The following is a 14,360-nucleotide window of genomic DNA, read 5'->3' as shown; positions in this document are numbered from 1 at the left end:
CCATACCATCAAAACATTCATAGCATTTCATAAACTGAATTCTTTTGGATGGTCTGATCTCAATCAATCCAATATTTTTTAGCCAATTTCTGGACTTACTCCGCATATATCACATGCAAAATCCTAAGAAAGTAATACGGCCGACATGATATCATTTATTGCCAACATCGATTCTTTTTCTAACAGGATAAGAGTTTTCCACCATCGATTGTCCTAAAACAAAGTTCATCTCTACAAACACCATCTTAATTTCTTTCTATTTCCTTCGTTTTCTCTTCTTTGTCGGCCCAAATCACGTTATTTACAGTAGGAAGAAACCACAACTGCGCTAAAGAATCAGATGCCATCGTCGTAAGGGAATGAAGTAGACTCCAGCCACTCATCCCCGTAGATGAACTCCGAGACCGTGAAGCTGTAGGCGTCGTCGTAATCCATGACAAGGAACCCCGGCCAGGTGACCCGATTGTCGGTCGGCGATCCCGGCCCGCTGTTCATGTACTCCCCATAGTACAACGTGTCGAGTCCTTGGTCGCCGGACCACTCCTTCCACCCCGCCGGATCCACCAGGCCGCCGATGTACGACTCCATGTACACCGTCGTCGAGTAGTTCTTCCACGGCCTGCCTAAGAAGGTCTTCACTATCACGTTGCTGGAAGCAAGCTCCGGCGACGCCACTATGGTGCAGTTCTGTATCGAGATGCCCGTATCCTCGTTGGGGTCGTCCTTGGACTGCGCTGTGATCACGTTGGACTGCCCGGGGATGGGCATCTTGGCCACGATTTTGCCGGCCTGGAGCACCACCGCGGCGTTGCCGAAGATGAAATCCACGGTGCCGTAGACGTCGCACTCCCGGTAGAACTGGCGGAAGGAGTGGACGTAGAGCGTGTCCTGGTAGCCGTCCATGACGCAGCGGTACAGCGCCACCAGGTCGGCGTTCACCCGGAGCGCCACTGCCTGGCCCTTCCTCGGCCCAGCGACGTTCTGAAACGTGATGTCTCGTGCCAGGAACCCTTCACCGGACACCGCTGCAGATCAATGTTTCACAGAGCTTTACAGTCCAAGACAGATGCAGCAGAAGAAGAATCTAGCAATCTAAAGGTCATGTGTGCTGGTCGTTTGTCGTCCATTGCCAAGTGGCTCAGACAGCACGCTATGCGTTGGCAACCGCTACGAAAAGATGACATGTTGCCGCTATCCACGGCAGTAATGGATCAGTAAATGAAGGCATTCGTATGCCTATAGTTTCTACTTATTAGATATGACGAAATCTTCAAGTACATGATGTCGTTGAATGATGAATACGGGGATGGCGATGGTTATCTCTGTTCCATCTCTGTTGGGCAGTCGATGCAAGGTAACCATGAACATGCAAGCGGATTGAGGTATGAGAACACCAAGTACAAGTAATTAAGAAGGTTTGGATAGTAATTTCGAGGGGATAGTAAATAAGCTTACCGACGGTGGCCGATCGGAAGGTGGTCCAGCCGTCGCCGACGCTTCGGTTGCCTCTGATGACGGTGACGTCGCTGCCGTCGCCGATGAGGACGATGTTGGTCTTGTCGCCGGGGATATCTACGTGCTCCTCGTACACCCCCGCCCGCACCAGGATGATGGTGCGGTCGTCGGAGTTTCTCGGCGCCCGGGCCACCGCCTCTCCCAATGTCGTGAAGTTCCCCGTTCCGTCCGCGGCCACCGTGACCACGGAATCGGGGTCGACGTCCCCGTAGTCCCCGTCCTGCAGCAACCGGCGCTCCCTCCGGCCGACCCACGCCGGGAACCCCCCGCCGCCGCGGCTGCGGAAGGAGCGGGCGGAGGAGAGCCGCCGCCCTTTGCGGCCCCCGGAGCGGGCGACGAGGGAGAGGGAGTTACTGACGTGGGTGTAGGCGGCGAGCCAGGAGTCGACAAGCGTGGCCTTGAGCGGGCCCCGGGCGCCGGCGAGGCCCTCAAGGCAGGTGGCCCGGTTGGTGAGCGCGGCGGCGAGGTAGGCCCGGGCGTCGGCGAGCTTGCGGGCCTCGGGCTTGACGAGGCCGGCCGAGCGCCGGAGCGAGGCGACGGTGATCTGGTGCAGCTCCTGGCAGTCCTGGAGGGAGCTGCGCTGGGACTCGACCACGGCGCCGGGGCGGCCGGCGGAGGACAGGACCGAGGAGAGTTTGGCCGCCTCCGAGATGGCGGCCTGGAGGGTGCGGAGCGCCAGGGAAAGGACGGAGGGGTTGATGGTGATGGAAACGGACAGCTTCAGGGAGTCGAGGCAGGCGGCGGGGTATGGGGTGGACCGGCACAGATCACGGACAGAGCTTTCGGCATTGGTATTCCCAGAACTGGAGACGACATCGGAAGACAATGTTGGTGAAGGGAGAGTGAAAAGGAAGAGGAGAGAAGCCAGAAACAGTGACCAAGTGAGAGAAGAAGCCATGTGAGCTCCAAGCAAGGTAAGGCCATGGCTCAGAGTTCTGCATATATATACACACAACATGATAAAAAGAGTGATCTTTTCGGGAGTAGGAGTTTGGTGGCTTGCGAGCCGAGGCTACGAAGAGTTTGGATCTTCCATTACGCTTTAAGATGCGTACAACAACCTGATAAGAATTTGGATCTTTGTGACTAATCCAAAGGTAGCGAAAGGTTAGTGTCGGTTGGTTTGTCGAGTTGCGGTGTCCGTCAAACTCGACATATGTGTCGTGAGCGCAGTCGTAGTTAGGGACAAAGGAACGAGTTAAGGGACAAAACATGCAGGGAGAAAGTATCATGTGACGAGCTAAGTTCGTGTCAGAGGTCGTACTCTTTCGTGTTACATAGCTCGTCAAGAATCTTGCGTGACCGACCATCTTCCCTTGGATTGAGAGAAACGTACTTAGTTAGTAGGATTACTTATATATATATATATATATATATATATATATATATATATATATATATATATATATATATATATATATATATTATTTACTATATAATCAATCTTTCTCTCTCTAACTTGATTTTTTCCGCTAATTTTTGGGGGAAAAAAAATGCTTGAGTTCTCAAGAAAGACGCCAAGAACATCTAGTAGTCCCTTCCATCGTCCCCATACTACTCCATCCGGGATTGAGGCCTTATCGATGTCTCTTCCATGTGCTCGGTGAATGACAAGTGACCACCGACAAGGTGAACAGGTGGACGAAGGATGAAAGAATCCATCTCTTACACCGCCACATGTCATTGGGAACATAGTGAGAGAAAGCTGGCTTTTGTTTGGAATGCTCAATTTATCAAGTGAGGTCTCTGATCTTGAATAATCTCGAGGAATTATAGGAATGATCTCTTTCTACTAAATTTTATTTTATTTTTTGAGTCAAATCGAAAGGAAGAGAGAGAGAGAGAGAGGAAAGTGGGTTACAATTCAACATCAAAAGTAAACAAAAAAAAAACTAAAAATAGGTTTTATATTTTAGAAAAAATAAAACAATTTTCTCGATGAATGAAAACTATAGGCAATTTGGAGTTACAATGTATAAGCTGAATTGTCGAGAACAATAGTAGGAGAGCTTTATAAATATTTTGATTGGGTCAGCATAATTCTCTAAAGTTTAAACAGTCAAGAAAATATTTAATATTTTTATTAATGATATAAGTTTTTTTACAAAGAATAAACGACGAAAACAAGATTTAAACTTAGGATATTGTGATATATTATCAAAATCTTTATTAGTTAAACTAATTGGCATGCTCAGATGACCTACATTTGACATGCAAACTTACAAAGTCAAGGTGTATAGGTGTATGATATAGACTCAGCATACCATGCTAAGATTTTAATTAGCTGATCAGTAATATCAAAATACTAGGCTGTATGTATAAGTATTAATGGAGCTAACTAACCATTGGATCGATGAGGATTATGATTAACTTCAAAGTAAATTGGAGCTCACATAAATAACTTGACTCAAATTGAGAGCATTTTGAATTGGTCCTATCAAATACATGACAGGATGCAACATGACCAACCCACCTTTGGCCTCATCCCAACTTCATATAGTCTATATTAGATTTGGATTATAATGAATGTATTGTATAAGACTCCCATCAATACAAACAAAGTTTTAGGATTATAATAAATTCTAATTATATTAGGGTAGAAAATTAATCGATTATTTATTAATCTATCTTAAATTGAGGTGTTAGGAGTCTAAAAACTCACTTTAAAGATTACTTCTCGAGCGATTTCTAGTTAAATATAGTCTTTAATTATAATGTTTATCGAACTCTTAAAAATCTTATTAACATAACTAGAAATTCGTGAAGAGCTAACGTATAATATTTTATAATATAATGATGGATTATTGAATTACATCATTTGGTCATATGAACCATGAGATCGTATGACAAATCATTAGGAAACGATTACAGAGTAACGATTTTATCGAGTTGATTTTCTTATTAGTACTGATGATCTCATGGGTCCATATAGATATCTCCATCGAAACCACATCATTGACCCCATGGGATCAAGCCCCACATAACATGTGGATCGAACGAGTGTGATATGTTGATAGTTGTCCACTTGTTATTATATTATATGAGATTGTGTATGTTTAGAAGCTATCATTGGATTATACCCATCACTGTTTTTGTCTTTCTTAGATTATGCGTCGACGGGAAGAAGCATAATTAGGCCATAGTCCTTTGGCATTGAAAAGCAACATCCAAATGATTAACTACAAGATCAAGTAGGTGAAAACATACCATCTAAGTCGCCAAAGGGACGATAAACAAAAAGACATGCAAATATAGTTTTCCTATTGATAAGGGAGTCACTGTATAATCAACAGGGATATAGTTGGTGGCACAAGCTATCCCGTGGTTGATCAACCGAAGTGACATCCTCCAAGCAGTAATGACGACGCGACATACCACGACGTCAACCATGCGTGGCCCACAGTCTACCCGAGTAAGAGGGCATTAACGTCGACCCGATGTCGCCAACGTCACCCGCTCTTAGTCAACAGCTCCGTCGCTTGACCTTGCACGCTCGCCCAAATACAAAAGATGACGATCGAGGCCGCCCATACCTTGCGACAGGATGGTCCGCCACGCGACCCTAATGGCGATGTCAGACACAATCAGAGGCATGACCCTACCCCTGCAGGAAGGCACATCAGGTAGTGTCAGACCCAAACTATAAAGAGCCCAAAGCCCTAAAGAGAGAGGACACGACCAACAGCACCAGTTCTTCATACAGAAATCCCCTTCACATCCACTAATTGGACCATCGGAGGGGTCGGGCCGAAGGCACGGTCCGACCTTTGTGCAGGTACACGGCGACCACTCTACCCCGACGCTGCGGCTAGCCATCTCTCCAGACAACGCCCCGATCGGACTGTCGCGAGCGCTTCTCCAGAAGACATCGAGGAGCGCTACCTGCGATCCCCGACATCCGGACCCCTGAACCGAGTCATACCGTCCCCGAGGTTGTAGCTAGAGAAGGTGCGGACCGCATCAGATTGGCGCTAGAAGGAGGACCCGAATGTCAGACGATCCTCACGCTGACCTCGTCAAGTTCGTTGCCTGCGGAGATAGAGAAATGCCGACGTCGACGCCGGATCGCTATTGGCGCCTGTTCAGCGACTTAGGGATGCCACCCCTATTACCCGCGGTCGGCCCCCCGGCCGTACCACCCGAGGCGTTTTTCACCCTCACTAAGAAAGTACAAGGAATGGCAGAAGTAATGTAGACCGTTGTCCCACTCATTCCAGAAATCAGGCGACTGACGGACTCCTCGGCCGGCCCGACGCAACAAAGGCCGAGCACGGGACAGGATGCGACCGGTGAAACCTGAGATGGGGCTGCGCACCATGAGGGCTCGCCCGCACGTGACTCTCCCGTGCCCTCCCGAGCCGCACGACGTCGCTCCGAGCCTGACACCGTATCATCCGACTCGGCGGACAGCTTCGTTAAGGTACAATTCTCCCAAGTTAATCGCCGCCTGGACGAATTCCGACGTGAACTCCAGAAGTCACGGGGCGAATCAAGCGAGGGCCCCTCGGGCGGATCCCCTTTTGTCCAGGAAATACAAGAAAAACCAGTTCCCCTCAACTTTCGGGTGTCGGCTCTAGAACCATACGACGGCAGCTCCGACCCAGCAGAGCATGTCGCCGCGTTCAGGACTCAGATGACCCTTTATGCCACGTCCGTCGCGCTAATGTGTCGTACATTCCCGACCACCTTCAGAGGACCAGCATGCGCATGGTTTAGCCGGCTGCGCCAATCCTCAATCGCATCTTTTGACCAGTTCGCCAAGGAGTTCGAACAAAACTTCCTTACCAGTGCGCGATCTCGGCCTTCCATAGCCGCCCTGCTGGCGCTATCATAGCACGAGGAGGAGACGCTCGCGCAGTTTGTAACATGCTTTGCCACGAAGATCCGCGGGTACCCGGATACTCACCCTTCTTTGATCATGCAGGCATTCCTGACGGGGCTGAAGCCCTCGAGGTTCTTCTGGTCACTGATTGAGAAGCCGCCGACCACTATCCCTGAGATGCTCCAGCGTGCCAGCCAATACGTCGCCGGCGAAGCGTTGGCAGCAGGAAGACGCACGGTCGGTGCTAGTCATATGTGCCCAGCAAGCCAATCACGTGAGTGATGGCACGTGTGACTTGATACAGAATCTTTTTGCTTATTATATTTTGGCGTATATCACTTTATAACTATTGCATAAATGCATATATATATTGTGATGTCCTTGGATTTGTGCAATGGGAATCGGATCGTGATGAGATCACGATAATGAGATCGATTCACCTTTAAACACATATCCTAAATAATCCCGGTCATAGGTTACTCGAGAGGGATATCGTGATAACCGGATAGACTGGTGTGCTGTATACCCGTCCATATGATGGATGCAGCTGGTCTCATAGCTGCTCGTGTAGGGACACTAGGGATACAGTACATGTGCTCATTGGAGAATGAGTTCACTGATTGATCCGCTTACGGAATGCTGGATGGTTGATGATGCCTTATTGTCAGACAGCGATTCCGTAGTCCTAGTGGTGTATCTGGTCCTTAGACTTGAGACACCAAGGATGTCCTGTATGAGTGCTACACTCTTTGATACCAGACTTATAGGTTTGGCTGTCCCAAATCTAGTACAGCTGGTCATTGGGAGTGGTAGTCGACCTTACGAGGGCTATTGAGTGTCGATAGAGGATCATCCACTCTCGGCGTCATGAGAGGAATATCCCATGTGTTCTTGCTCAGACAAATCCCTAGCCAGGGTCATTCGGGTTGAGAGAGAAAGAGTACTCCAGGAGAATCCGATTAGAGCGAGACTCGAGTAGAAACCGTATGGGTCGGACAGCACCATGCTCGATATACGGTCTCTGGGATATTAGATGGATGAGGGACTATAGGTACACGGTAATTGAGGACAGACAGGTCCAATGGATTGGATTCCCCTGTATCGTCTAGGGACTACGGCGTAGTGGCCTAGTAAGTCCATAGTCGATGAGTCGAGTGAATTATTACAGAGATAATAATTCACTGAGTTAGAAAGAGTTCTGACAGGTATGACTCACGGCCAGCTCGATATTGGGCCTAGAGGGTCACACACATATGGTAGGCATTGCGATGAGTAGAGGTTCGGATATGAGATATCCGACGGAGCCCTTGTCTTATTGGATGTAGATCCAATACCCACTAGGGAAGGACCCATTAGGGTTTGACACGGGATCTCTATAAATAGGAGGGATTCACAGCCTCATAGGCTAGAGTCTTTGCTTGCCCTTCCTATTCTCCTCTTCCTCTCCACCTCAGAGTAGGCCTGAAGTTTTGTGGAGCGTCGTCGCAACCCTGCTGTGTGGATCACCGCCAGAGAGGAGGACGCTTGACCTCCTTCACCCTCTCCTAAGGATCTGCAAGGAAACAGGGATATACGATCTCCCTAGGTAACACAATCTCTATACGCAGTTTTGTGTTTTGCGGATTTTGCGCACCAATCTTCGCACGACGACGAACATCTTTTTGGGAATCGGGGATTTTTGTTTTCTTGTTCTTCCGCTGCGCATATGATGTCGCTCCCCATGATTTCTCAACAGTGGTATCAGAGCCAGGTTGTTCGTGCGAATGATTAGTTTTGAACTGCGTGTGTTGTGTTTAGAAAGAATTTTGACGTCAAAATCGTTGACGCAAAAGCAAGAAAGGGCAGCAACTGTTGCTGCCCTCGATCTGCGTGCGTGAAACGCAGCCGAAGGCGGGCAGCACAGGGGCTGCGTCTGCAGTAGCCGGCCGGCGGCCTGCTTGCAGTAGACTTGCTGCCGGCGGGGCTGGCAGCCCACGGGCAGAGGCGCCGCAGGGCAGCGGCGCCTGCCGCTGCTGCTCCCGCGGCGTCTTCCGCCGCAGGGCAGCGACGCCTGGCGCCGCTGGTCCCGCGGGCGAAACCCCCCCCCCCCCCCCCCCTCCCCAGGGGCGGCCGCCCGGCGGGACAGCACCGCCTGCGGAGGCAGCGGCGCCCGCGGGGGAGCCAACCTGCAGCGGCAGCGCCGCCTGCAGGCGAGGGCAGTGCCCTCGCCCCGCCGCACAGGCCGCCGCCAGTAGGGTGGCGGTGGCGGCGGCAGCAGCGAAGGATAGTAGGGCATAAGGTTTTTCTGAGAAAAAGATAGTTTTACCCCTCGGAATTTAAGAAATTCCAGTTTCTGTCTTTTGTCCAAATTATGAAAATACCCTTATAAATTTAGAAATTCCCTAGATGTCCCTGATTTCAGAAAATATTAATTAATTAAAAGGTTTAGTTGATTATTATTTTTATTCTTATCTAATAGTCCTACATGATGATGATTATTTATACATGTGATGTATGATGTGTGGACGGATGATCATGGACCGTGTGATGTGTGTACTTGTGATTATTATTATTGAGGTCTACGAGCCTCCATTATATTTCTCATTTATTGTCGGGCCTGTGTGCCTATGATTAAGTTGTAATCACATGAGGAGGCGTAGCGGGAGCGTGGATGCGATAGCGGGACCCACGAGACGGACGATCGTGATGCATGGAGATGCATCGAAATATCGACGGAACCGACGAGGACGAGATGGACGATCACATGGCATGGAGATGCACCGTTGCACACATAGATCTTGATGTGAGTGATTAGGCCTACTGGCTCGGGCCTAATCATATTAGGTTGTGGTCCATGATCATCTGGTGTGATTGCTTATATACATACTAGATAAGTATATATATTTGCATGCGATGTAGATATATATTAAATATGTATATGTGTGACATGTCATATTAGGAGACCAAATTATAGAAACATCTCTCGATAATATTAAGTCGGTAAACGTGAGGCAATTAGATTGACCCACGTGGCCTTCCATCGTTATGAGTAGGAACCGATTTCCGGTGTAGGTTGAGTTGGTCGAGTCCCTCGAGACTCACCTATATCGCGATTCGCTATCTTGCTTACGACATAGAGATGTCACCGGTGACCTGAGGGCATGGTATGCTTGGTCGAGTCCCTCGAGGGTATATTATCAAATCAGACTCATCTTGTAACGAAGGTGTTGACTTAACCGAGCATCATGGTTGGTCGAGTCCCTCGAGGCCATGGTGATTCGGAGGCCGAACAGGACGGGAATCACAAGGAGTTGTGATCGGCAAGAGTTGCCTACCTTTTAGGCTTAGTGTGATTGGTCGAGTCCCTCGAGGTTACACTAAGATGCTGATTGGATCATGATCCCCACTAGAAGTCTGTCGGAGACTTTCGTTTCACGTGCTAAGGGTGTCGCGTGACTCGTTAGTAAAATAGTGAGAGCATATTAAGATAGAAGTCTATATCTTGATAGTTTATTTCTTGCAAAATCTGCATGCTATTCATTTTTGCTACATCTTTATTTTCAGAAAATGTCGCTTTCAAATCCCTTACGTGGCATACTTGATGTCAACCGCCTAACTGGTCCAAATCATACGGATTGGCTCCGTAACTTGAGAATTGTTCTCACAGCGGAGAAAATCGTGTACGTCCTTGATACAGTGATGCCTACGCCCGAAGAAGGGGCAAGCGAGGATGAGATCGCTCGCTACGTGAAGTACATTGATGACTCCACTCTTGCTCAGTGCTAAATGTTGGGCTCTATGACTCCAGAGTTACAGAGACAACATGAAAAGATGGATGCCAGATCCATTCTCCTACATGTCCGCAAATTGTTTGAGGAACAGGGAAGGACTCAACGATATGAGATATCCAAGAGCCTTTTCCGCACTAGGATGACTGAGGGGACACCAGTTCAGAACCATGTCCTAAAGATGATTGAGTGGATAGAGAAACTCACAGGTCTAGGAATGGTCCTAGAGGATAACTTGTGTGTGGACATTGTACTTCAGTCCCTATCAGATTCCTTTTCATAGTTCATAATAGATTTTAATATGAACAAGCTTGAGGTGACTCTCCCAGAGCTCCTCAATATGTTGAGGGAGGCAGAGAGTACTATTAAGAAAGAGAAGCCAGTTCTCTATATTGGTGAGACCAGAAAGAAAAGGAAAGCAGAAAGATCCCTTAAGAAGGGAAAGGGCAAGGGCAAACAAGGTAAAGCAAAGGTTGCTAAGAACGACCCAGCAAAGGACAAAGGCCGGTGCTTCCACTATGGTAAAGATGGGCATTGGAAGAGAAACTACAAAGAGTACCTTGCAGAAAGGGCGAAACAAGAAGCTTGGTGAAGCTTCAAGTACATTCATGATCAATCTCCAATTGTTAGATTTTTGTGATAGTGAATTGGTATTGGATACCAATATTGCTTATCACATCTATAATTTATTGTAAATTCTAGCAAAGCTAAGGGGAGATTGACGAGAGGAATATTGCATAAAGGTTTGTTTATGCAAGACAATACTCTACATATCATGAATGTAAGTGTCTAAGAGGAAACGAGATGAGGTGAATAGTATATACCTATGGCATTGTAGGCTAGGTCACATCCATGAAAGAAGGATTCAAAAGTTGCTAAATGATGGATATCTAGATCCATTCGACTACGTGTCATATGCAACTTGTGAACCTTGCATTCGTGGAAAATTGACCAACTCTCCATTTAGTGGAACTGGAGAGAGAGCCACTGAGTTTTTGGAACTCATACATAGTGATGTATGTGGACCCATGTCAACTCATGCCATTGGAGGTTACTCCTACTTCATTACATTTACTGATGATTTCTCAAGGTATGGATATGTGTACTTAATGAAGTACAAGTCCGAGGCCTTTGAGAAATTCAGAGAGTATAAGAATGAGGTGGAGAACCAGACTGGAAAGAGTATCAAAACTCTTCGATCAGATCGAGGAGGTGAATACTCAAGTACAGAGTTTACTCAGTTCCTCAAGGACCATGGGATATTATCCCAATGGACACCTCCTTATACACCTCAGCTCAATGGTGTCTCTTAAAGGAGAAATCGTACTTTATTAGATATGGTACGGTCCATGATGAGTTTTGCTGACCTACCCATCTCATTCTGGGGATATGCCCTAGAAACCGCAGCTTACCTTCTGAACAGAGTTCCAACTAAGTCGGTAGTGTCTACACCATATGAGATATGGAAAGGGAAGAAGCCTGATCTTAAGGTTGTTAAGATTTGGGGCTGCCCAGCCTACGTTAAAAGACACAACCCCGATAACTTAGAATCAAGGACAGAGCGATGCATATTTGTGGGATACCCCAAGGAAACTTGTGGGTATTACTTCTATTATCTCGAGGACCAAAAGGTCTTTGTAGCTAAGAGAGCAGTGTTCCTTGAGAAGGAACACATTCTTGGCGGAGACAGTGGGAGAATGATAGAGTTGAGCGAAGTTAGAGAACCAAGCTCAAGCACCACTCTACAGCCTGAGTCTGTTCAGGTACCTAATACACAAGTTTCAACTTTACACAGGTCTGATAGAGTATCTCATCCTCATAAGAGATATGTGGGACATATTAGAGGAGAGGATACTGAGGATATTGATCCTCAGACCTACGAGGAGGCTATTACGAGTATAAACTCCGGGAAATGGCAAGAAACCATGAATTCTGAGATGGATTATATGTACTCCAATAGGTTTGGAACCTAGTTGATGCACCCAAAGGTATTGTACCCATCGGTTGCAAGTGGATCTTTAAGAAAAAGATCGGAGTATATGGAAAGGTAGAGACCTATAAAGTAAGGCTAGTGGCTAAGGGGTATCGTCAAAGGCAAGGTGTTGACTATGACGAAACCTTCTCACCTGTAGCAATGCAAAAATCCATCAGAATTCTATTGGCTATTGCAGCACACTATGATTATGAGATTTGGCAGATGGATGTGAAAACCACATTCCTCAACGGGAACCTCGAGGAGGATGTGTATATGATGCAACATGAGGGATTCGTGTCCAAGAACTGCCCAAATAAGGTGTGTAGGTTGCTTAGATCCATTTATTTCCTAAAGCAAGCTTCCCGAAGTTAGAACATAAGATTTGATGAGGCAATCATATCTTATGACTTCGTTAAGAACGAAGATGAGACTTGTGTATACAGAAAGGTAAGTGGGAGCGCTATCACCTTTTTGGTGTTATATGTGGATGACATCCTCATCATTGGGAATGACGTAGGAATGCTATCCACAGTAAAGACTTGGTTATCTAGACACTTCTCCATAAAGGACTTAGGGGAAGCATCCTATATCTTGGGGATTAGAATCTATAGAGATAGATCCAAGAGGATACTTGGCTTGTCCCAGTCCAGGTACATAGAAACCATTGTCAAAAGGTTTGGCATTGAAAATTCTAAGAAAGGGCGAACATGGATATGATACCTTATGCCTCAGCAATATAGTATATCATGTATGCCATGCTATGTACTAGGCCTGATATAGCGCATGCTTTGAGTGTCATGAGCAGGTATCAAGCGGATCCAGGCTTGGAGCACTGGAAAGCAGTAAAGTGTATCCTTAAGTACTTGAGAAGGACTAAGGATCTTTTACTAGTATATGGAGGTAATAGCCTTAAGGTTGAAGGCTTCACTGACTCAAGTTTTCAGTTTGATGTCGATGATAGCAAGTCGAATTCAGGGTATGTGTACACCTTGAATGGAGGAGCAGTGTGCTGGAAGAGTTCCAAACAAAATACCACTGTTGACTCGACCACAGAGGCGGAGTACATTGCTGCATTAGATGCAGCAAAGGAGGGAGTCTGGGTGAAGAAGTTCATCACAGATTTGGGAGTCGATACAGATAGCGACAAGTCGACTTCCTTATATTACGACAACTATGTGGTGATTACTCAAATAAGGGAACCCGGGTCTCATCAGAAGTGTTCTGAGGAGGTTCCAACTTATAAGAGAGATCGTAACCCGAGGAGATGTAGTAGTGGAAAGAGTTCCATCCGAAGATAACATTGTAGATCCACTGACAAAGTCGTTGTCTCATATTGTCTATGAGCGTCACAGGAGTCTGATGGGGATCAGACACATAGGTGATTGGCTTTAGGTCAAGTGGGAGATTGCTAGTCATATGTGCCCAGCAAGCCAATCACGTGAGTGATCGCACGTGTGACTTGATACAGAATCTTTTTGCTTATTATATTTTGGCGTATGTCACTTTATAACTATTGCATAAATGCATATATATATTGTGATGTCCTTGAATTTGTGCAATGGGAATCGGATCGTGATGAGATCACGATAATGAGATCGATTCACCTTTAAACACATATCCTAAATAATCCCGGTCATAGGTTACTCGAGAGGGACATCGTGATAACCGGATAGACTGGTGTGCTGTATACCCGTCCATATGATGGATGCAGCTGGTCTCATAGCTGCTCGTGTAGGGACACTAGGGATACAGTACAGGTGCTCATTGGAGAATGAGTTCACTGATTGATCCGCTTACGGAATGCTGGATGGTTGATGATGCCTTATTGTCAAACAGCGATTCCGTAGTCCTAGTGGTGTATATGGTCCTTAGACTTGAGACACCAAGGATGTCCTGTATGAGTGCTCCACTCTTTGATACCAGACTTATAGGTTTCGCTATCCCAGATCTAGTACAGTTGGTCATTGGGAGTGGTAGTCGACCTTACGAGGGCTATTGAGTGTCGATAGAGGATCATCCACTCTCGGCGTCATGAGAGGAATATCCTATGTGTTCTTACTCAGACAAATCCCTAGCCAGGGTCATTCGGGTTGAGAGAGAAAGAGTTCTTCGGGAGAATCCGATTAGAGTAAGACTCGAGTAGAAACCGTATGGGTCTGACAGCACCATGCTCGATATATGGTTTCTGGGATATTAGATGGATAAGGGACTATAGGTACATGGTAACTGAGGACAGACAGGTCCAATGGATTGGATTCCCCTGTATCGTCTAGGGACTACG

General features: G+C 46.9%; 1 protein-coding gene across 1 annotated transcript; it reads right to left on the bottom strand.

The window, feature by feature from the left end:
- Positions 1-124: 124 nt before the first annotated feature.
- Positions 125-2,446, bottom strand: LOC103977425 (probable pectinesterase/pectinesterase inhibitor 12). Its single transcript, XM_009392920.3, has 2 exons — positions 1,456-2,446; positions 125-1,025 (listed from the first exon to the last, which is right to left on the bottom strand). The coding sequence occupies exons 1-2, from the start codon at positions 2,411-2,413 to the stop codon at positions 337-339; spliced, it is 1,647 nt and encodes a 548-aa protein (XP_009391195.2). The 5' UTR covers positions 2,414-2,446; the 3' UTR covers positions 125-336.
- Between the last annotated feature and the right edge of the window lie 11,914 nt (positions 2,447-14,360).

This window comes from Musa acuminata, chromosome BXJ3-3, assembly GCF_036884655.1.
Source record: "Musa acuminata AAA Group cultivar baxijiao chromosome BXJ3-3, Cavendish_Baxijiao_AAA, whole genome shotgun sequence".
NCBI classification, from domain to species: domain Eukaryota; kingdom Viridiplantae; phylum Streptophyta; class Magnoliopsida; order Zingiberales; family Musaceae; genus Musa; species Musa acuminata.
The sequence above is the reverse complement of the archived record's forward strand: the minus strand, read 5'-3'. Positions and strand labels throughout refer to the sequence as shown.

Excerpts from the sequence above, each read along its gene's own strand:
- LOC103977425 (XM_009392920.3), bottom strand. The coding sequence starts at position 2,413 with ATGGCTTCTTCTCTCACTTGGTCACTGTTTCTGGCTTCTCTCCTCTTC. Across the intron at positions 1,026-1,455 it reads CTTCCGATCGGCCACCGTCG|CGGTGTCCGGTGAAGGGTTC; the intron begins GTAAGCTTATTT and ends ATTGATCTGCAG.